Source organism: Hermetia illucens, chromosome 3 (genome assembly GCF_905115235.1).
Source record: "Hermetia illucens chromosome 3, iHerIll2.2.curated.20191125, whole genome shotgun sequence".
In the NCBI taxonomy this organism is placed as follows: domain Eukaryota; kingdom Metazoa; phylum Arthropoda; class Insecta; order Diptera; family Stratiomyidae; genus Hermetia; species Hermetia illucens.
In genome coordinates, this window is record NC_051851.1 from 136,956,407 (window position 1) to 136,980,597 (window position 24,191).

At 42.4% G+C, this 24,191-nt stretch overlaps 1 protein-coding gene across 4 annotated transcripts in view; it reads left to right on the top strand.

The window, feature by feature from the left end:
• The first annotated feature begins 8,621 nt into the window (after positions 1-8,621).
• Positions 8,622-24,191, top strand: part of LOC119650588 (AF4/FMR2 family member lilli) — a 93,398-nt gene continuing 77,828 nt past the window's right edge. For 3 of the 4 annotated variants that reach the window (XM_038053430.1, XM_038053428.1, XM_038053429.1), the window contains exon 1: positions 8,623-11,089. Coding sequence is in view for 3 of the 4 variants with exons in the window: in XM_038053428.1 (XP_037909356.1) it covers positions 11,022-11,089 (68 nt within the window). In the remaining variant the exon portion in view is untranslated. Of the gene's footprint in view, positions 11,090-24,191 lie in introns of all 4 variants that reach the window. The other variant, XM_038053432.1, reaches the window with a different exon arrangement.

Consider the following 24,191-nt stretch of genomic DNA (forward strand, 5'->3'; position numbering starts at 1 on the left):
TGTAATGGACCTTCTGGAGATAGCACTCCAGATATACTCTATATTGATGCTGTCGTTTTTTAAAGCCAATGGAGACCAGTTGAAGTGGGGATGTGGACTCCACATGTTGCTCCAGAATGATGTTGTCGTCTCTTAAACAAGCTTTCGAAAGAACTATGCTGATTCCGGAATCCTACAGCCCTTAAAATTTTACGATAAGCTGCAACTGTAACGTGTAAATGAAGACAAACGATTTTCAGATAACGATCATGTTCGAGACCGATGTTAGTTCTCCTTCAAAAGACAATTCCTAATTCTACAACTGAACAAGCAAAATGTCGCTAGTGACGAAACAATGGAGATTGAAGAAATCCACAAACCTTTCCCCGTTGTCGATATGACTGCCAAGACCATGTTTTGCGATCATGTGCCTGAGCATTCTGTCTGGCATTCAGATCATTCATCACGATCTCAGTGCCAGCCCTAAGAAGCCGCTCCTGGACTGCACTCAGCACTCATAAAAAGTCTCCTTCTTCTCTATATCTCAAGTGTCTGTTGGTGCTCAGCTCAGTATCCTTTCTGAAACAGTCTTTTCGAAGCACAATAATTGCTGCAAGAGAAAGAGGGATAGTATCCAGAGTCTCATCATCTAACTTTGCCAATACCGTTGTCAAGAAACGTTTGTATATTCCAAGAAGAGCCGACTGATGATCGTAGGAGCGGCCGCGAGGGAAGAAAGTGCGGATTCAAGGTGAAAATTAGATGCTTTTTTTCTATTATAAATTTGGCTATTCCGAGCTCCCGATAAAATCCTAAGTTTCGCAGAAATAATTTGCGTTTCTTCTCCAGCCCCCAGACCTGAGCATATATGTATCCTAGCTAGGCAACATACTTTCTGTGTTCGAAACCTTTCTAATCGTTGCCATAATCTCGACGGATATTTTGTATATATCCTGCAGGAACTGCTTAAAATTTAACGTGGCAGCTATTAACAGAAATCAGACTATCAATCTGAAAGGCTACCAGGACATGAACAACACAGAGTAGTGACTGCTCTGCATTGTTCACTCACTTTATTCTCTTTAGCATTTTCTCCATAGTGCGTAAGAAATATGTGAACTAATAAAACAATGACCGTCTAGAGATTTTCCAGCTTTGAGTATAAAGACAAGTTTCATACCACTTTTGTAATGCAAAGTATGCTCCGCACAACTCAGCAAACATGTTCGGCCTATCCTACTATAAATTTCCAGAAGCTCCTCTCTCTCGTATAGGTTTTGGGTGACCTCGGCAACCTTCTAGTCACCAATTACCGGCTTATGTTTCTCTTTCAGCAGAATTCCTTCAAACCCCTCTCCATAGTTTCACTACATAGTTAACTTGTGGCTCGTTTAAGATTTTTTTGCAAGGTTGTTTTCTCCATTCCAAACAGTCTTACGTACCGCCCTCTGGACCAGCGTTTGACTCGATGGTGAACCGTGCGAAAGTTAGGCAATTTAACATTCTATCAACTTTTTGGTTTTGGCGGGCACCTGATTAAATCACATCCCTATAAAAGTTTGCCCGTCAATCGCTTTTGCTCGCCAGCTTCATGACCTCCTCATTTTTGGTTGACCTACAGGCTACCTCTCAATCTGGAATGTGTCGATAATTGTTTGATAAAGCTGAAGAGAGACAATTCTCATTAAAATGCTTGCAGGAACTTCCTTCCTTCCACAATCGCTGTCCGTTCTAGGTGTGATTTAGTAAGGAACTCCAGGGTCTTCCACGTCTGCTATCATATATACTGCCCTCATAGACCTTCCGAACTGGATAATCCTCACCCATGACCCGCCTATGGCGTATTGTAAGACGTTTCGAGGGGAATGGTTTTTATAAACTGAAATTGGTTCTGTTGGATGCCAACAACAATACATGGGTTTCGTTATCATAGCTGTTATCGGCGGTGATTTTTGACCCTAGAGAGAGGAAATTATCAATAATCTCAAAGAAGCTTCTATCTTTATTGTCTTCAGTTGACCATTGCTGTTTGATATTGTTGTTTCTTTCGTTTTTGGCGTTGACATTGCTGCCATGTTTTACTTCTTGGTTCATTAGTGTACAGGCGAAAATCTCGCACCGATCGCCGCCTACTTGACTTAGATGAAGGCAGTTTGTACATCTCGGTCCCGGTCTTCTTTATAATGTCGATATCGTCAGCATAGACCAGTTGTTCGGTGTACTTTAGGAGGATGGTGTGCCTCTCGCATTCACGACAATATCATAAATCACTTTTTCTAGGACCAGGTTAAAAAGGGTGCATGATAGGGCATCTTCTTGTCTTAGACCGCTGTTGATGTTGAATGGTCTTGTGAGTGATCCTGATGCTTTTATCTGGCCTCGAACATTGGTCGGGGTCAGCCTAGTCAGTCTTATAAATCTGGTCAGGATATCGAATTCTTTTATGCCGGTGTACAGTTTTACCCTGGCTACGCTATCATAGGCGGCCTTGAAGTCGATGAAAATATGGTGGAAATGATGGCTACATTTAAACAGGAGAAAATATGATCTATTGCTGATTAATCTGGAGTGAAGCCTCTTTGGTATGGACCGACGATGTTCTGAGCGTATGGGGCTATCTATTTAGCAACATCGCGGAAAATATCTTATAGATGGCACTAAGCAAGGTGGGGAAGGGGATTCTAATTGGGTGATTTCAGCCTTTATATGTATGGGGTTTATAATCAACACGCTTTCACTATCTCAAACCTTGAGCATAAGTTGATGAACCACTTGGTGTAGTTAGTTGCCACCATATTTAACCAGTTCGAAATAGTTCCATCGTGTCCTTGTGAGTTATGATTCTTAAGTCAATAAATTGCACGGCCGATTTCTTCCATGATTCCTCCAACTCACCGATGTTCTGGTTTTCGAACAGTTAACCAAAATACTAGACCAAAATTCAGATTTTCCACATCTACATGCCGTCATTCCGCTGATTTCTTAGTAAAACTTTCGCGCGCGATGCGGTTACTCCTTATACTTATCGAGTTCACAGACCTGTTGGTTCTCACAGACTGTAATTTTTTGTGTGTAAAATTATTTCTCCACTCAACGCGAGAGGAGAAAAAGAGTTAGTTCAAGGAACCCCTTGCTATCTAGCCCCTACCCTAGTCGAACTCAATCTTCTCAAATACAAGAAGAGCTCGGAATTAATGCGTAACATGACCCCCTCTGTCAGCGCTTCTCAGTTATCTCTCTGACAACGTTGTCTGAAGAGAGCTCCCCTGTCTGTGCATAAAGTCGGTGATGAAATCCATCCCACCTTTCACAACAGAAAAGGGTGTGTTTGGCGTCGTTCATCAATCCATTGCAAAATACAGAATCAGGAAATCGTGCTTTTCATATCTTGTGCAGGTAAGACTGAAAATCTCTATGCCCAGTTGCGTAAGGAAATAATCAGTATCACCATGCTTTTGGTTCAGCCATGGGTCTAAATTGCCGATGACCTATGGAGTCCATCTGCCACTTTTCCATGAAAATTGCGGGTGTAGATGGCATTGTGTTCCTTAGCAAGGAGGGCAACTGGGATCACGCCCGCGATCGCCATCACGGTCCGTTCTAACAAAGTCCGAGAAGCAAATATCACCGGCAAAGTTCCTTCCCTCTGCATTTGGGGAAGGTGCTTACGATATACCTCCTTGCCAAAGGTACCAGTGCATCTCTGTATCATAGAGCAAAACGGATTTCGTTGCTCCTGTGGGGGCGCAAGCTAATTAGCGAGGATTCATCCGAGCTCCGCACGAAAATGATGCAATTCACCACAGAGTGAAACTCACCCGCCTGAGTGGCTCGCCTAGCTGCAATCGTGAAAGTAAAAAATGTAGAGAGTGATCCGTGAAAAAGAGTTGAATAAAGTTTTTTTGCGGATTGAATTTAAGAAAATATAAATGACATTTTTTATTGTAATTGAGTTTTCATAATTAATAAATGATTTGAATTTCCTTGATGCGTTAGTCACAATTTAAATGTGCAAGCTACACTCCCATAATAAGACTGGTAGATATAGGTCCCCAACTTTCGCCATTACCCGGCTCAAGGCCGTGAGTCCAGTTGTAGCCCTGCCCGATGCTGTTTTCACTTGCTTAAAGAAGCTGATCATCGAGTCTATCAATGAACCAAGGTATGGCGATATGAGGTTTTGACTCTATAGTCAACTCGTTGATCGATTTGGGCAACAGGATGGGGATTCTCTTTCTGGTTAGGATCACTTACGCGGCGCATCAATATGCCAAATCTACTTTGCGCCCGTGCAACCGCGGGTCCGGCAACAAGTGCTGTTACGTCGTCTACCGACCAAGCGCGACTCTTCTGGCATGTTGACTATTAGTAGATTACGACCACGTGATGTCCATTCTCATCTGGCCCTCTAGCATTTCATAGAGTAAGGAATGGTATTTCAGATAATCAATATCCGCAAGAGATAACTCGGCACGTAGCATGAGTTTTCTAATGTGCCCAGCATATCTGTCCATCTTACCGAATTGCAGGCATCTCTATTCGTCGAAATCGACAGCTGCGGCCTAAGCTCGATGAACCATCCAGCGTAGATCTCCCTGTTCTGCAGTTGAACTGTCTTGGGAATAAGTCCCCGGCAGCTGATGAGCTTTTTGAGCGTTTTCCAGCCGTGTCAAGCATACATAGACTCCTTTTGCTTTGCTGTTTAGCCCAAGCTTCACCACATTTCAGCAACAAAGAAAAATACCCTTCTTCAGACAAGTCTTGCTGCTCGCGGAGCACCCGTCAAGACCTGGCGCATTTCTATTTTTCATAGTCAGAACGACCTCTTCGAATTCTTTCATGGTGTTGCCATCAACCTGTACGACATATCTGGAGAACAATGCCCGTACAATGCGGCCCACCTGCCTTTATAGGCAAACCCACGCGGATCCCCATTTACCCCGTTGACTAAGTTCTTCCAGTGCGAAGCCTTCCGTTTATTCATCCCGCTGGGTAGTCTCCTTTGAGCTGATCTGTATTCTGCCTTTGTGGTGCATGCATCCTTTTGGGCGTGTAAACGTTATACTGTCAAACAACGGAGCTTATGACACTTCTTCCGTAGGTCGGCAATCTCTGTTGTCCATTAGTAATAGAAAACATGGAAACTACCTAGTGTTACCTACAACGTTACCGCCCCTCGAAGCGTGACTCAGCCTGTTCCAAGGTTTCGATGGAGCTCCCGATGTCCACCCTCGTCATTTTTTGCGCGTAGGGGGAACGCGGGGTTGTTTCACGCTGGCAAATAGTGTCAACTTTGAACACGATGTACTGGTGGTCACTTGCCGAAAAGTCTTCTAGAACTCGAGTCTGGGAGATGCCCCATTCAAGGGCCGTAGCACTAAAGTCACAGTCAAGGATTCTGTGCCCAAAATAGCGTCCTCCAGAGCATCGAAATAGCGTCGAAGGTCCGGTATCGTCTCGTTCGAATTCGAATACCGTCCCGAACCTAGATAGTAGCGATACCCGGTAAATCGAGATACGATGAAGCCGGGTCTTTGTTTCGGCACCTTAAAGACTGGACCCCGCCCCGAAACCGCAGTGTACGCAACGCTTTTGCTGCACGCGCCACGACCCTTGCAGAGAAAACAATTCTCGCTTTCGTTGTAAAAGTCTGCTTGTTGGCCTACCTGACCGCATCTGCGGCATGCTGTCCTTCCATCAGGTCTCTGGGAAGTTGCAGACGTGTGATTATCCGCATCCGTACCCTACAGATTAACACCCCAGTTTAGGAGTTGCTTCGCATGTTGCTCGGCGACTACTACCGCAGCGAGTTTTTGGCCTCAAACATTCATAAAAATGATGTCCATCAGGGCATTGATTATTTCTGGACGTTCACGTTTTATGGCCTCCTCCACTTCGATCTTTACTGTGAGGCAGTGAAGATCTTGGATTTTTAGAAAACGCATAGGCTCTAGATTAGAAATGGGATCCTCCACTCCGGGCAGCCCCTTGACCGCTTCGCAGAACGCACTCATGCTAGTTGCCTTCTGGAATAATTCGACGAGGACTTCGTCACCTTTCGTCTTCCGTATGGAAGATACTTCTGCTCTACTGTCTTAGGGCTTAATCTTGTAGCGTTGGCTTAAGCCTCATTAATGAGGAGAGCCAACCGTCTAGTCCTTCTTCGTTTCCTCGCCTCTCTTTTAGTGGTTTTCTATTTGTAGCCTCCTTGTCTTTGGACAGATGGGTTTCTGACGACGCAGAGTGTTGTTTCCTTTTATCCTTCTTTGCTTTCTTTTTGGGCCCTGGAAACTATTTGGATAAAGTCTGCTTCAGGCACGTCTCCCTTGTCCGTCTTTTCTCCAGTTCACTCTGCAGTCTGAGATCCATATGGCGCTTACAGTGTTCTTAGCGGGAAATGGAGCTGTGTGTGCTTTTCACGCGCATTCCATCATTGTCCATGTTCGTCTGTAGAAGGAAATGCAGTTCAGTAATTCCACCAGTTCCATCAGCCTGTAACGCTTTTGTTGACGTTCTTCGACTGCACTCACCACTGGCTCGCAGTTCCTGGTGAGCCTTTCCTCTTCGGTTCTAGCTAGAACGGTTGACTGCACTTCCACTTGGTTCGTGTCCGAATTCACTTGCTCGGGTCTAGCAATTTTAACTGAGTTTTTTTCCAAAACAGGGACACTGCAAGGTGTTGGAGTTGCCGTCCCCGCACAGACAGCCGCGTCACTTTATAAGGCTTCCTCTCTATTTGGGCGCCCCGGTGTCACATCGGATATTTCAGCCCTCACTGCCTCATTCGCTCGGCGCTACGATAAGTGACCCACATGACATTACGGCTGAACTAGGCTCCCATCACCCCATCGACAGACAATTGGACTCCCAGTGTGTTCCGAGACGTGTACCGGAACTGCGGGACTGCGAATGGTTCGCACTACACCGAAAGGTTTTCTCATGGCTACTACTTAGGACGCAGGTATACTGCCAGTTAGGGAATCCGAACTATTTACTCGGGCACCTCCAGGGCGCCACTTTCCGTATCGTGAGAGACTCGTTAAGCTTCGGGACACTTCCAACAACCATTTCGTTTAGCATTGCTAATTAAATAATTCGTTGCCGTTGTTATTGGTAATTTTATGCAAGCTCAGGCACTTCTTTTGCGATTTCCCAGCTTTAGCTAGGGTCATAGAGATTTCTAGCTGCAGGGTAGGAGAGCTGCTTTCCTCCGTGGGCTGACTCTAAAGATCTGGGCCCATTGGACTGTGCCTCCTTGCTCTCATAACAGTAGTCATGGTCTTAATAGTTTGAGGCATCAAAACGACATACCACATACCGACATACCACATACCGACATACCGCTAATTGGGCTCCTCGGAGCAACCACAGATAGCTACCTACCTACCTATGCGTTGGTACCGACGTATGGCCTGAATATGGGCTCCACACTAGACATTTGATTTGCTTCTCCTGCCCAACCCGTGAAGTGAAGCTAAGGTTTAGCATTTTGTCCTTTTAGAGTGTGTTCCATATTTCATTCTGAATAAAAATTCTGATATATAAGATTTTAGGATCTCGAAGAATTATTCGGGAAGGCCCCTATATAATAGCATATCTGTCACACCTTATCGAACGGTTGGGCGATTTCAAGAAAAATGGCTGAGCACAACTGCTTTTTTCTTCGGCATTTTCAATTAGATTCCTATGTACCTGTTGCATTGTGGAATGTTTTTCCACCAAATTGGTGAGCGGGTATAAAATTTCGATTCATAATGATTAGCTTAAGCCTCTTAAGATAATGCCTTTGAATTAAGTTGGCGGCAGTTTAGAGCTGCGATATTGACTGATACGACTTGCTTCTACATCGCTTCTTCCTAGTTTAGGGACCATTATAACTTGGGCCACTTTCCATTGTCGAGGAACCTATTTTAATCTGAAGGCATTGATTATTTGCAACAACTTGATTAGGCCCTTTTCGGACATTTTTTTCAATATTTTCTTTGTAATAAGTTCATAGCCAGGAGTTTTATTAAGAAGCACAGTTGCTTTCATTTCTGTCCGCAGATCACATAGTCTTACCCGAAGTATTGGGTAATTGTCAACTTTAGAAGCTGAAGAGTAATTTTTGGATGCTGCACGAAGAAACCTCCCTTATCCTATGCAAAACGAAACAAGTTCCCGTTTTTCAAAACCAATTTTAAATTCAAACTTTGAGAGAGCACAATCGAAAATACTAAGAAAGAAGGCAAGCACACCATATTTTGAAAAGAAAACTGGCAATCGCTGCAAGTGCATGGTTTTGTTTGAGGATTAAATACAATTAGAAAATAATTCAACGGTATATGATGATAGTTGAACTAAATCAGCAATAATTGTACGTTTGTGTGTTCATACGAATGGGATAATTATTTTTTAAAGTGCCGCCGGGACAACCTATCGTATTATTTTACAATTTATAATTTTATTTTATAATAATATAAAGAAGGGTTTGCAGTTTTTTTTTACAAAAGTTCAACGATTTTCCCACCAAAATAAGGGGGATGAAAGCAACATATTATTTCACTTATTTATATATGTCACTTCCAAGTGCAATTCTTAATTCATTTAATTAATACTGTATCGTTTGAATAATTTGCTGCTTCTTATGGTGTATAATTTGTTAAAAAAAATCCCATAGTGTACGCCCTCAAGTGATCTAGCATTTAGTCCACCCCCGTCTCCTATTCAAATTCCTACGCTCTCGTATTTTCCCAACGACCTGACATTTTCATACAAAAACAATACCCATCCCCGTTCGACATTGCCATATCGCACGCATGCAAAGCAGCAGCCAGAGGAAAATACCGAAAGCCGTAGGCGTTAATTTTTCCCACTGTGCACTCTTCGTATGTGCGATGACATTAGTGCCTAAAAAGAGACTTGTATTTTTTCCCAAATAGAAAATGGCGAACTTTGCGTGTTGGTTGATTTACATTGTGTCTAATTATTGACTTGTGTTCTATGTGATCTTTCGGATTTGCACGCGAAAAAGTGTCTGGAGCGCGACCAGCAGCCACTAGATACGCCATCGAGATCAACCAATTGCAAATCGGTTCGCTAAATGTCATGAAAAATACGGAAAATACAGAAGTCGCAGTGGAAAATTGTTGACGGGGCTCCGTCAGTTGAAGTGTCGACGGAAAAACATCATAAAGCGACGGAAAGAGAGAAAAACACTCGAGCCGTGGCGAGTGAGTAAGAAGTGGTTTTCCTCCTGTAAGGAAGGCTTGCATGTCCGCAGGGAAATTGGCGAACTTTGTTGTGGAAAGTGACGAGTGCATGAAAATTTTCCCGAGGTTCCTGTTGTGAGTGAGAAGTGTCGTACGTGACGGGACAGTGTCCGATAGTTTCGCTCGTCTCCCTTTGGCCCGCCGTGTGAAGCCGCCCCTCGCCACGCGCGCCGTGTCTTCCCGTCGTGCCGTGCGTGACAGAAAATAAAGCGAAGAAAATACACGGGAATTTTCCTCGGGGGGTGTGAGACGACGGCGAGAGCAACATCGTCGCGGTGAAAATCGTTCGTGCCGCGCCGGACACACTCGGAATTGGCGACTGTCAGGAAAACAAAAACAGTGCCTGCGAGACATCAACAAAGCGCGAAGTTTCGAGGAAATCCCCGTGATTGTGGTGCTCCCCTTGCAGGACCTGTTCCATTCATAATTGGGAATAGGGAGAAAGGCAGCGAGTGGACTCTGAACACTTTTCAACCCCGTCTCTGTGCCGTTGTCCGCCTGCCGTTCTGTCTTTTGTCGGATCCGCTCGGCTCGCCCCGTACGCAGTGGGAAAATTGATGATTTCCACGATCGCTTCGCGCCGTTTACCGAGTTTTCTTCGTCGATCGCAGCGAGAGTCGTTTCATTCCGTTCACCTGTCGTTTCAGACGTGCTTTTGAGCGAGATAGCACGAATATAGTGAAGTTCGCCGTGAATATTTCGGGCGAAAACACATACTGTCCCAAGTACATATCCATACACACGAACACGTAAGCCGTGACAGACGATACGACGGATTTTCCGTATTGTCGTCCGTCAAAAAACGTCGTCGCTATTCCATCGAAAGTCAATTTTTCGTTCGTGGAATTTTCGCGATTTCTAATTTCACCGGGAAATCGGTAAACGGAAGAAGGTGCGGAAACTGCAACGAGAAGAAAGGAAAATGTGAGGAGCATGTTTGTTGCGCTCCTTCGCCTTGAGATGCCTCCGTGAGTGCTTGAGCTGCGTGTGCGACGACAATCGAGACCCACTGAAATTGTAATGTAGTGTTTTCCCTGCTCTTCATTTTGTTTCTTTTTATGATTCTTTCAGCAGTTTTCCGCTGCCTTTTCTCAGTTTTCCGCCGCGCGGACTACTAAGTCTCCCCCGATTGAACTCTGCGTGCGCCCACTGATGAACTGTCACCCCATTCACGCTTGTTTGACCGAAATTGGACGCGGGATGTCACACAGCACTCTGACGTATTTCCCAAGAAATTAGAGAAAGAAACTACTCAAGACTTGTCAGTGTAGAAATCAGCGAATCGTGGGTGAAATGTCGTGCCGCGTTCGACGACGGTTTTGGAGAAAGGGGTGCCAAAGCGACGCACGCTAAACAGCGGAGTACGTTTCGCATTGAAATTTCTTGTGGCCTTGACTGACTGCCTCCCCCAATCATTCTACTGAATGCAATAAAACGCAACAAGAGACCCGAAGAGAAAGGACTTCGCACTTTGAGACCCAATAGACTCCCCAACTTCATTACATTTATTTACTTTCTCCGCTTGTGAAGTTCACCTGCGGGCGAAGTTCATTGCTATTTGCTCACGACCCTGGGCACCACTAAAAGAACCCTTCACAGACAACCCGGAACCTGTTGATTTGTGACCCTTGCCATTCGGTCACTCGATTCATTCAATGAGGCCAAGTGATCCTCATATGCCAGCAAAACAGAACCCGGAACAGCCAAGCTATCTGCAGAAATCGAAGAAGGAAAATTTCGCGACATTGGCCAGATTGCGATGAATGAGGTCACTGAGCAGCAGCAGCGGATATGAAGGATTTCTACAAACCCTATCTAAAGAACAGTGATGTGGATATGAAGAAGTTACAAAAGCCACGGTAGGTATCCTTTTACTTGAGTCTTGGTACCATTTTATTTGATTTGTAGCTGTTTCAGGATTTTCCAATTGACGCAGGGAGCATTGTTTGAAATAGGAGGGCGTCCAATCTATTCGGCCCCAACTACTCATTTTTTAAATGTCGATAAGTTCATGTAAACGTCATGGGCTAGTGAGGTATTTCACAATGTGGCCCACAAGAGAACAAATTAAACTGTGGTTGATATTTGGTGTAAGACTAGTCACTCTTTAACGCAGGTTTCTTTATCGCAATCAACGAGATATCTTCTTAAGATCGAGTCTAACGTGTTTTCACTATTACTCATGGGTCATTCCAGGTCACATTTCTAATACAGTAGCCGCACGAACATTAGAATTTCCAGAAATTAGAAAAGCTGGGAAATTAGAGCATCCAATCTATTTACATGTGCTACATTATTTCTATCTGGCCCTCCTGTTCTGTCGCTTTAGGCAGTCTACAATTCAGGAATTCTTTTAACCAAAGCAAGGCGAGAGCGGAAGGGAATTGTCAGGTCAAAATTAATCTTTCTTGCGAGATCAAGAACCCGAACATAATGCGCAGCAAGGTTTCTCAGAATGCCTCCGCCCCATCTTTCAAAAGAGAAAAGGTATGATCGGCGTGGAACACCTCTCCACTGAGTACGTACAGTATGCCTTCCCAATCTTGTGCAGGTAACGCTGGAAGCCTCGTTTAGAAGCTGATTAAACAAAGGCTCCATGCTTTCGGTTCAGCAATGGATGTGTTTTCGATAAGCAGCTCAGTTCCACTGCCTCTTGTCATGTTTTGAGAAGAGAGTTGCCACTCAATGTGTATATTGTCGTTTTTCACGATCAACTACTCGCCTTGATGAACCCCCTTGCGTTGGTAGATGGTTATACGTCCCTTAGTAAGGAGGGCAAGTGGGATAACTCCCGCGATCAGCATTATAGCCAATACATTTACTTTTCAAGGGCAACGGCCCATAAACCAGAACGGACTTCGTTGCAATCATAAAAATATATCTCCTGATAGCGGTAGAAGTACCTCTAACAGTTGCCATCAGCAGGCTTAGGATCGCAACTCCAGCTGCGGCCTTCTCCTTGTCGCTTTCATTTGTTCATAAATGCTCATCTTCGAGTGATTTCTGAAAGGGGCAGCATCCACAACCACCAGACTGTCTCGGCAGCAGTCTTACTCCGCATAGCTTTTCTTTTCAAACATTTTCCCGGCTGTGTTAAGCATACAGTGATCGGCTTGTAGACGACAGCACAGCGTCTCCAGTGACAACGAAATGTGCCGGGATATCGTAGGGTACTGTTGCCTTCTCATTTTTCGTAGAGATGACTGCCTTTTCTTGCTTTTTCATAGTGAAAAGTCGGTAATCCTCGGGACCTTTCACGCTGCTGTAATCAATCCGAACCCGATTCGTAGGGAATGTTCTGTTCAGCATTAAGTGAACACTGTTTTCAACTTTTCCGCAGTGTCCCGATTTTTTTGGAGACTCCACGAGTCCTAATCCACCTTGTCGGCTAGCTTCTGCCAGTAGCGAACTTTGCTTTTTTTTATGACACTGCCGTATCTCCTTTCAGCCCTATCATTATAGTGCAGCCGTCAGAAATCTTCGTTGTCTATCAATTCCCTAGAAGGCCGGGTGCACCGCGGGACATTGACATGCTTCGGGTCGTTGTTACCCTATTCATAACTGAATTTGTGATTGTGTCAGCTGCAGCGCCACCACCTTGCGAACTGTGCTCTAGTGCGGCCATATCTGCTCCAAGACCTTCGACAAATCTTCCGATGTTCACCTTCGTGACATTCCGTGCGGCGCACGCCGAGAAATAGCGTGAATCACTTAGAATGCTTTCAGGGAAATCCTCCCGAATTCGCCACTATTGATTTCGATGTGAACCCGTCACGAATCCTGCTTAGGCGCCGGAACGTTGGCGTGGACGCACTGTTTAAAACTGCTAGCCCCGTTCTCATCGCGATTTAAAGGATCCTTTTCTCTTTGGAGTCTGGTTGAGGCTTGCACCATGCAAGCTTCCAGGCATTGCATTCATTCCAAGACTAGATTCGTCTTCCAGGCCCTAGGCAGCGCCCTCTAGAGCATCAAGACTACGTCAAAAATCCGGCATAATCTTATTCGTAGAAAAACCTTTTCCTTAAACACCAAATCCAGATAAAGCAATCCCCTTGGCCCTCACCGTTCCGAGCCCCGGTGACAGTGTTCCGGTGTTGTTCGATGATTAGCACTAGATCTATTTTCCTTCGCAGCGAACTATGCTAGACCATGGTAGCCCGGACCAATTGTGAAGAGACTTTTTCCGTTTTTCTTGTCCATGGACTTATAGTTTAGCTCAGAACATGTATACGGTATACGGTTTTTAAGTTGTATATATTTCACGTTATCATTGATACGGCCCCAGCTACAAAAAAAGTCGGAACGGTGGGTCAGCTAGCAACGGGACGTAAAAGTGTTGCATACCGGGCAATGCTGCATTCTTAAAGAACGCGGACACGTGCAGAGGCTTATCACGAACTCCGTCGAATGGAGAAGCGACTTCACAAACAGAAAAAGGAAGCCTGGGAGGACCAAAAAGTCTGTGAACTGGAGAAGTACAGGAGACAATCGCATCAAGCACGGGCGTTTTACCAACAAGTCAGCTGGATAAAGCCTTTTACACCTCGATGCTCATCCTGCCGAGTCAGGATGAGGGAAATCTGTTTTCCGACAGAATGGGCATATTGGAGCGATGGACTGACTCTTTGATGAGCTGCTCAACAAACAATGAAGCATAGCCAGGAATTCGGATCTTGACGAAATTGATAAGACTGACTAGACTGACCCTGACCAACATACGGGGCCAGATAAAAGCAGCAGGATCACCCTCAAGACCATTCGACATCAACAATGGTCTAAGACAGAGAATTCCCTATAATGTGTCCTCTTTAACCTGGCCCTGGAAAATGTAATCAGCGATGCAGATGTTAATGCAAGAGGCACCATCCTCTTCAAGGCCACCCAACTGCTGACAACCCAAGATGTACAATTTACCTTCGTCCAGATCAAGCAGGCGGTGCAAGATCTTAGGCTGCACATCAATGAAGGCAAAACGAAGTATATGGTGGCAACATCAGCGTCAAAAACCAAAGAACTAACAACATCAAATCGCATTAGTCAAACGAGAACAATAAAGATAGGAGACTACAACTTTGAGACCGTTGAAAATGTCTCCTATCTCGGATCGAAAATCACAACCGATAGAAGCTATGAAGATGAAATCCGCACACGGTTGTTGGCTTTCAACAGAGCCTATTTCAGCTTAAAAAAATGTTTCTATCGAAACGTCTCACCATAGGGTCAAAGCTCTTACAGTACAATACTATGATGTTGCCAGTTCTTATGTATTCCTCGGAGATCTCGGTTCTCAGGAAAAAAAGTTGCGAACTCTTGGCTGCGTCCGAGAGAAGAATCCTCCGAAGAATCTTTGGCGCGCTACATGAAGATGGACGATTCGGTAGCCTACATAACCACGAAGTCTATGAGCGATACCACGACCGTCTGGTTGTGGATACAATCCGGCTCAACAGGTTGCGGTGGGCGGATCACTTAATCCGTATGGATGAGGATAATCCAGACCGGAAAGTCTATAAGGGCAATATCTATGGTAAAAAAAGAAGATGAGGCAGACCCTGCCTAAGATGGAGGGATGGTGTAGGTCAGGATGCCAGATAGCTTTTAGGGATATCGAATTGGTGGGCCTCGGCGCAAAACCGGAATGTCTGAAGTTTATTACTACGGCAGGCCTAGACCGGATGCTGTATTTGGGAATTTATATAGGTGAGCAAACAACAGCCTTGGCCCACTCCGGCCGCACTACTTCCATGGCAGATGTATGGGCAGCGTCTGATGAGTTGCCTCTGTCTTAGATGAAACCGTAGTCGTCTATATTTTTCTTATAAAACCTTCACAATGGTGGGAATCATAATGAATTTAATAATTTTTGGATTAGTTTCCATTTTCTTCTTCATCTTCTTCTATTTTCGGCAAAACCATCCACTTCTATCATCCCTATTGGAAGTTTCCAAATTTTTCTCCAAACTTTCGCTTATTTTGTCGTGAAATTTTATATTCGTAGGAAGGCCTGACTCGGGTAAGAAAACAAAAATCAGTCACGGTGGGTTGAGTATTTAAATGGCTTTTTCAACAACCAAAATACCGATGACTATATTAAGTAGAAAAGTGACTGACGATTTCGTCCAGGGCAGAGGCAACTCATCAGACGCTACCTTACTACTACCTTACCCTGGAAGCCGTTTGACCAATAGTAGCGTCGGGTGGTTACCGCAAACACACAATATATTAAGTAGTTCATCAATTTATGATCAAGACTTATGACGGTCGATGCTCGATGATAAGCAATCCTATATCTACGGAAGGAATTATCACTCAGCGCAGCCATGATAGAAGTATTAGGTTGGTGAGCACAATATGTAAGATATTCTCTACATATGGCTATGCCGAATATGCCCAGAATATTATCGGCCAATCACTCCAGGCAAGTAAATCAGCAATAGATCAAATACTTTCTTCGCAGCTGTCGACGGACACATTGATATTCCAACAGTTGTTAATGCTGGTGCTTCAACCCTGTCAACATTGGAGTCCTTTAAAGTAAATTTTTTCCGGCAACCTATTTCCCGTTTTTAGTGGATTGTTTCAATTATTCTTTGGGAAGTTGCAAATATATCTTGATCGAGAAGTTGAATGATTGATGTCCTATTTGGAGGGGAGAATACCACATCACACTTGGGTGAAGACTCTTTAAGTAGTTAGGATGTTGATGACAATGTTCCAGTTGTCCAGCAGAAAAACAAAAGACCGTATTGTCTTTTTGAGATTTTTTGTGAAACCAAACCTTATTAGAATCGATTCAATGTCTGTCTGCCTGTCGGAAACGACTGGAGCAATCATCACGAAATTTAGTAAGAACGGTCTGTGAATCGCTTTACATATAGCAAGTGGCGCTATTTTCTGTTGAGTTTAAGGAAGGGCTCCTCATACATGCGAAAGGGGAGTGTAAAATTTGTTTTCACAGCTCCCTGTTTTCCGATTTGTTTCCAATTTGATATTTCAATGAGACTATGTGTTATTTCCATTATCATCAGATTTATTGCTGTAGAAGTGATAAGCTAGTCCGAGACAGTATAAATAATAATAATCGTTGGCGCAACAATCCATGTTGGATCAGGGCCTTGAAGTGTGTTAGAGCACTTCATTAAAGACCGTAACGGTACACTAGGAGGCAATGTGGTCAGCATTGCGCTCAAGACAGTGTAAAGACGAACACAAATACCAATCACATACCGGGATTCGAGCACACGATAACAGGTCGTGAGTCTGACGCTCAAGTAACTCGGTCATTGCAGTGCCAAATTGTTGTACCTGTTTTTTGTCAGTTTTACAAATTCATAGCTTTTGCAATTTTTCCAAGGCATGGATCACAAAGTTGGGCGACTTTAAATAATACCTCGTACCTGCATCTGCGACATCTGTTTTGGTTAAAATGCCTTTTGATTTTAATTCAAAAAACACTATCAACCAGCTGAACACTTTTCTATTATAGCTTTCAATCGCTTTAAAAGTTACAACGTTTCCCGGTAGAAAGAATTGCTTTCTCCTCTTAATCAGAGGCTTGGAATGAGAATTGTATGAGAAAAAGTGATTCTTAGAGGCGTTCGCTGAGAGGCACCTTTATATAGATCGTTGAGTGCTTTATGATCGCCTCCAACGTCTCGTGATAGCAATCTTTCAAGATCTTTTCGATTCGTTGAAGTAGAAAGTGGATCAATGATGGAGTATCTGAATTGTAAACTGACTAAGACAAAGTTCTTGTTGTTGAGGAGAATCTCTTGTACCAAGAGAGGATATGACGTAACGCAGTGTCGTGATACGAAACTTGTTTGTTTACAATTTTTTTCTCACCCGTTTCATCCTGGATCGCGACTGGGTAAGCCATTGCAATAATGGCTGTCTGTTTTTGGTTGAGGCTTTGTTATCGATATGTTTTGAGTCATTTGCTTTTCCGTGCTTTCTTGGGGGGTAGAGATTCTTTACTGTGCCATTTGCTGCCAGTCTTTCGTAAAAAAATTGGGGAAGTGAGGGAGTGAATCTGATTGAAATTTTGCGAGCACAATACGAGAAAAAAACTCTCTCAAGAATCATAGTTTTTAAATGGAGCAGGAAATTTACTGAAGCGAGAAAGAAAGTAAAACTAATCACGATGGTCGTCCAAGGACGAGTGTGATTAAGGCTAACATTGAGACTGTCTAAAATCTTTTGGAAGAAAATCAACAATTAGTTCTAGACGAAATCCTTTTTTCCTCTCCCGTCTCCTCATATTAGAGACGACACCGCTTTCTTCATTGTAACAGCCGCAGCTTCCTTTATTAAGAAGATAGGGTCCCGAACTGAAGTACAGTGTGACCAAGTGATTGATTCCCACCAAATCGATAAAAAATGCATACTAGTTGAGTTAAACTTTAAGGAAGAAATCTGATGTGTTCTCCAAATTTTTTTAATTGGCATTCCATCATTAAATCCTTCCGTTCAAATAATTCCACTCCATAAAATAAAAATTTATTCCAAAGGTAATGAGGCTTCGGTAATAACAATGAGCTTATGATATTAAATTGCATTTCCGCCAACCTTTATCGACAATTTTATGCACCTGAACATTCAATTGTAAGGCATTTCGCAGTACCAATCGCTGATGTTTCTACACTATTGGAAATCCGAATAAACATGGTTTATAATGACCTTCACATCAGAAGAACTCATTGGTCAACAGTCAATAATGAGTAAATTTTTTGTAGTAATTGACGCATATTTAGCGGCCTTATTACGCTTGGAAATTAAGCAAAATCCTTTACTATATTACGATGTTTGGTATTTCGGGAACCAGTTTTCCCCTCTGTATCAAGTATTCATTAATAAATATTTAGTTGTACAATCGTGTGCTTGTGGATAAAATCAGGCTTAATAGATTGCGGTGGTCGAATCCTTTAATCCGTATGAGTGAGGTTGATATGACATGGCAGTCCTTGTCTGGGATATATGGAGTTTCTTATTGAGGCAGGCCTAGACCGGATACCGCGTGTTGCGCAGTTGATGATGGTGAAAGTTGTGCAAAACTAACCAGGAGTTTTATGATTCCCTTCCAACTGATATCGAGTAGCATCGGCACATTGAGTGAACGAAGGGGAAAATCTGTATGCAACCCTAAAGAAGAGAATTAATTCTCACTTTGAGAAGGTGTTTGGTTAATGATCAAGGTGTTTTCGAAGTGGACGAGAAATAATAGAGAAATTTTTGCCGGTTAAGTAAGTCAAGATTAAATGCTTAACATATAAAATTCAAGTCCACTTTATATTTTTGAACTTTTTTAAACAGGTTGAGGAGGGTAGCGCTAACCATTCAGAACAGAATAGAAAAAAGAAGAAAATCGGTTCACTTCCTCATCTATCACTATCCCTATCTGTCACTTGCAATTTCTCTGAAATGGTTGGCTTCGCATTTGGTAGAAAGGTTGAAATTGTGAGCCCCCACGCATGTTATGGAGGAGGTTGTATAATTTTTTCTCACCGACTATAGCCATCAAGAAAAAGGTCTTATTTATAGTAGTATTTTAGTCTTGTAAGGGTTAGGAATGCGGGGACTAAAAAGTGGACCCTTATTTCAAGCGGTGATTTTCAGAAACTACCCAACCGGAAAGTTTGTAAAAATTCATGGTGATACCCGTATACGACCTCTCTCCCTCACAATACAAACGTGATATATAAGGAATGATGTGTTCGAAAAAAACTGAAAAAACATTATTCCAGAACCCATCATTTGACTAGTGTGATATTTATTTAGCAAATACCGATATTTCGGTAACAATTTGCTAAATAAATAATACGCTAACTAAGGAAACGTGTTTCATTATTTTATTTGTTGATTTCTACCTACTTTAATTCTCTTTGCGTCGTATTAATATTTTGATAGTTTGACATACCAGTGCATAATCGCGTTCCCAGCTGAGCTCATATTCCTGAAGTTAAGCTTCTTGTTCGAGTTTTTCTCCAGAAATAGGAAGATAGTTATTCAAGGGTCATGTCTATTAGTTTCCTGTGGCTTTTCCTAATCTCTTTATTTTATTTGGCTGCTTTTCTTATCAACGCGGTAGTTTTCTTGCAGTTGTCTTCGATAAAATCATCAATGATTGTTCGTTTATCTTCAAAGTTTTTTCAATACTTAATTTTACAATATAGTCACGTGGAAGAATGGAATCAGATAATGTTTATGGTGTAGATTTGTTAAACAGAAAAATAAAAATATCCTAAGATAGACGAATATTCGATTTAAGTAAAAAAGCGCCTTCGTCGAAAGGCTTTCGAAACCTATTTATTTTGCCATGTGACTGACATATGCACAATCATTCAGCAGTTCTGCGGATGAAGCACGGCACGCGTTAAGGTTTACAGCGCTATCGGACGAATGATCTAGGGAAAACTCACATTGACAGAAGATCAAATATTGTGCGAAGTTGTTGTATTCGGCGTCTGTGACATTCTTCGTCTTTGGGGAACCAAACGACACTGCTTGGCCTTTAAACTCATGGTTGTATGAAGTCATGCCTGGATAGCCCCATACATTTATTTTAAAATTTTTAACTAAAACGTTTGCCGTTAATATCCATGTAACAACACCACTCACCTAGTATGATTTTTTCTGTAGATTTTCCGTAGCTTTATTATGGGGCCTTATGTGCAGTCCTGATTCTTTGCGGATTTTTAATAAGTTCATTGCTGTTCTTAGTGGCCTTTAAGTAGCTTTGGTCTAATTGCTGGAAATGGGAATCGTCTATTATTATCTTCAGCTAGGGGGCTAGTCGCATTTGAATCAAGTGTTTATTATCCGGTTCCTACTCCATCTGGTTCTGTTTAAGTACCAGGCAGGATATGAGGCGAATTTCTTTTTGTGTGATCGTTTTTTTTTTGCCATACGACATCGATATTTGATTCAAAGAAGATTGTGGTAGAGTCCTAACATGCAGGATCTTGCCTTTTTTCCGTGAGAATATCGATTTAGTTAAGTATTGGTGGTATTGGACATTTTGTAAATGTTCCAATGTGGCGTCGGAGAAACTTACGATTAGGTTCTTGCTGCTTGGGCATCTTTGTTTCATCCTGCCATATGCTCTCGTTATGTCCCCATGAAACGATTCATTATCAACTTTATTGTTGAAGTCAAACTTTAATGCCACTTGACTGAAACTCTTGAGAAGAAATATTCATTCGGACATAGATTTAGTGTCAGTATCATAATATTCACCCTAAGCCACGTTTTCCCGGATAACTTCTTCTTCTAACTTGTCTTCGGCCTTGATCATCTTTCCGGAAACATTTTGATGCCATTTGATGTGTCCAATCCGGGTCACTGCCTTCTATATGCTTGAACAATATTGTATTTCCGGAATGTTGAAAACATCTCATCTAACTTCCAATTCGGGGGCCGGTCGCTGGTTTGCTTTTCATTGTTTAATTACTGGAAGTCGTCGAGGCTTATTTCAGGCCTTGGCCAACTTGAAATCCGTGTAGTGGTGCCCTGTCAAGAGAATCTGCCCAGCTCTTCCGAAGTTTTCCTATCGGTCTTCACTCCCTTCGAATACCCTTATAGGTATCCAGATGTCGTCCATATCCTGAACGTGATCAGCCAATTGCAGCTTACGAAGTTTTGTTGATTTTGAAACTTCAGGGTCGTTAAATGTTTGGTATAAATTATGGTTGTATCTAATTCGCCATTGGTTGTCCACTCATTCAGCTCCTCTGAACACTCCTCTTGAAGGTATTGGCGCCAGTTTTTCGAAAGTTCGTGTTAGGTTCTATGCTTCACATCCACATACATGCACATGTCTTATTATCATTTCTAAGCTTTGCTCTCGTGTGTATACAACTGGCTTTTAAAATTGGCAGAACGGAGTTGTTTGCGAGGTAAATTCGTCGTTTTATTTCATCAAATTCATTTCCATTTTCCGTAAGTTGTGCACCTAAGTATATAAAGTTGTCTATATTTTCTAAGTTGTACTCGTCAGTTGTTTGCTGATTTATCGAGGTTTCCTGATGTGAAAGATCGTCCTATGTTGTTTGTATCGTCTGCATACGCGAAGATTTGGTAGCACTTATAGAGTAGCGTGCCTTTTGTGTCAATAGCCACCTTTTGAATAACCTGCTCCGTTTCCAGATTAAACAGTAAAGGTGCCAATCCATCTTATTTTTTTAATCCTATGTTTGTCTCAAATGCATTTGTCAGGCTATTATTGACTCTGACTTGTACTGTTGTGTGGGACATTGTTATTCTGGTAATGTTTACCAGTTATACTAGAATTTCCAAGTCAAACATTACATTATACAGATATTTCTGTCAGTACTATCGTATCCCAGCATTTTGCTAGCACCTGTCTGACCGTAAATAGCTGGTTAATTGTGGATCTTCCAATCTGAAAACTTTGGTATTCATCTATCGGTGTACAGTCTAATTCTACTTTCTAAAATTTTTGTGAATATTTTATAGGACGTAAAAAGTAGTGAGATGCCTCAGTAACTGTTATAGGCCAACTTATCGCCTTTTTTGAAGGTGGGGCATATCACACTTTTTAAGGTTTTATGCAAAACAAAACCTTATTAAAATCGGTTTACTGTCTGTCATACGCATTTTTCTCGGAAACGGTTGTAGTGATTGACCTCAAATTTGCTGGAAAGGTGGGAATGATGAACGCTCATCCATACAGTGAGTAACATCATTCTATGTCAAATTTAAGAGGGGGTATATACATACATGCAAAAGGGAGGTGTACATTTTTTTCCACCAAATATAGTCGTGTATCAAATGTAATGTATCAAATGAAAGCTCTCGGTTAGTACTTTCCGAAGCCGTTCTAACTTTTGACATTTGTTGGAAAGGTGGGGAGTGCAAGGTGTGAAGGTAGTGAAATTACCCAATCGAAAAAATCTGAAAAAATCAAAAAGCTACCTAGGCACCCATAGGCTTCCAAATACCTTCCATACGGATATCTGTTCAAATAAAGTTAATAATAGTATATTACCATAATTTTTAGTAATTGGCTGCAAAACCCCCTTAAGTTCATCCTAGAATCACGAAATTTTGCAGCTATGCAGGCTATACCATACAGCATGATCCTTGGGACAAAATCTCAATATTACTAACAAAGTTATGGAAGGTCAAAGTTGCCGCTTCTCAAGACTTTGAATGACAGTATCACGGGAAAGTGGATATTCTCACATAATATATGCGTATATTACGTGTTAGATTCTAATGGGACAAATGTCCATTCAAATGTTTTTATAAAAGAAATACCCAAAACCTTTAATACCTCAAGCGTCAAGTTCCCGCTTTCCCGACTTCTTGACTACTATTGCGGGATCGGTTCGGTGGTTACCCTCCATTTTTGGTCGTACCAGGTGTCATCTATAGGCTTTCAGATTTTGGAGAATAGAATCTAATCGTTCTTTCAGTTTTGTCTTGTATTCCCCCCGCTATTAAATCATTTTTTAGCTTTCCCATTTCAAATGTTCAAAGGTGGTTAGTTTTTATTCCGCTGTAGACGCTTTTTACCATATAGTGGTTGGAATCACAGTTTACTCCTCGATATGATCTCATGTTATGTTATAGCCATTACTATCTTTTGGTGATGAGAACTAAATTTCTTCTGTTTGCAAAGTTAATGATGCGTTGGTCGTTGTCATTTGATAATTTCCGCGATGTGTCTCCTCGTTTCCAACCTTGACGTTGAAATTCACGAGCAATATCTTGACGTCATTCAGAGGCAATGAAACGTATAGTATTTCCAGACTATCGTAAAATTGCTCTTTGATTTCGTCATCTTTTTCTTCAGTTGAGGCATGTATGTTGGTAAGCGATGCGAAGCGCACAAATTTTTCGTGTATAGATTTGAAGTCGATAGCATTTGCTCTAAATTCCCTATCCACCAATAAAACGACTTCAAACTTACGTTTCCCTGGTAACTTCTCACTTTAGAAGATTGTATGTCGGTTATCTTGCAACCATTCCAGTTTGTTTCTTGGAGTGCTAGCATCTTGACCTTGTAGTTCCTGGCTTGTTGAAGTAGGTCTTTGACAGCACAAGATTTGTTTAGCGACCTAACATTTCAGGATCCAAGAACATAGTCATCTATTCGTTTGCGCAGTCGTTTCCGTGGTATCAATCCTGTTCGAGACGTTTCGTCCTGTTTTTGTACATGATGGATGATGGGTTGTAACCCTGTCGCTTCGAACACCCAACCTGGAGGACCAAGTCAATAGAATTACACCCCCTTGTCGAAGAGGTATGATTAGGTAGCATGCGGTATGGTGAAGTTATCCCACCTCTCCTTTTCTCCCTTTTCCCTAGCACAGGTACTTTTACTGGGGATTATTCTTATATCCAACTTATTTTCATCCAGCCATTTTGTTGAATAAAGTGTGGAACATTGTCTTTCAGCAATTTTTGGCTGATGCGGGTTTTTCGAGAAGGTGGTTGGTCTTGTTGTTGTACGTTCTAATTATCTTCTATGATAAATAGTTGCGTTTATTTTGACGCTATGGTCCAAAGATACGAGCAGAGAGCGGCCATCGGCAAGTGTGGTCCTAACTATCAACATGAGCGGAACCTGCTTTCTGGTAGCCACTTGAAGGTGTAACATTTCGGCGTGATCGCTCTGGGGAGCAAACACGATCATTTGACATGTTGCTTGATAAAAAATAGGGCCTCATTAGAAAAGGCGGTATTGGGTAGCTTTGATACTTTCGTACAAGCAACTGTTTAACCTTGGTTTCCGCATATTTTTCTGATGAGCTCTGAAATCGTGCGTTTTTTGATACTTAAAGAAGTTCATACTAAGCACCTTTTGCAATATACGTTGTATGCCTCGTGTTTAAGTCGATATCCTTTTCCCTGCCACTCCGATTTCGTTCAAATCCGATCTTATAACTCTTCAAATCATATTTAAATTTATTGTCTTTTTCCGGTCGCATCCTTTAT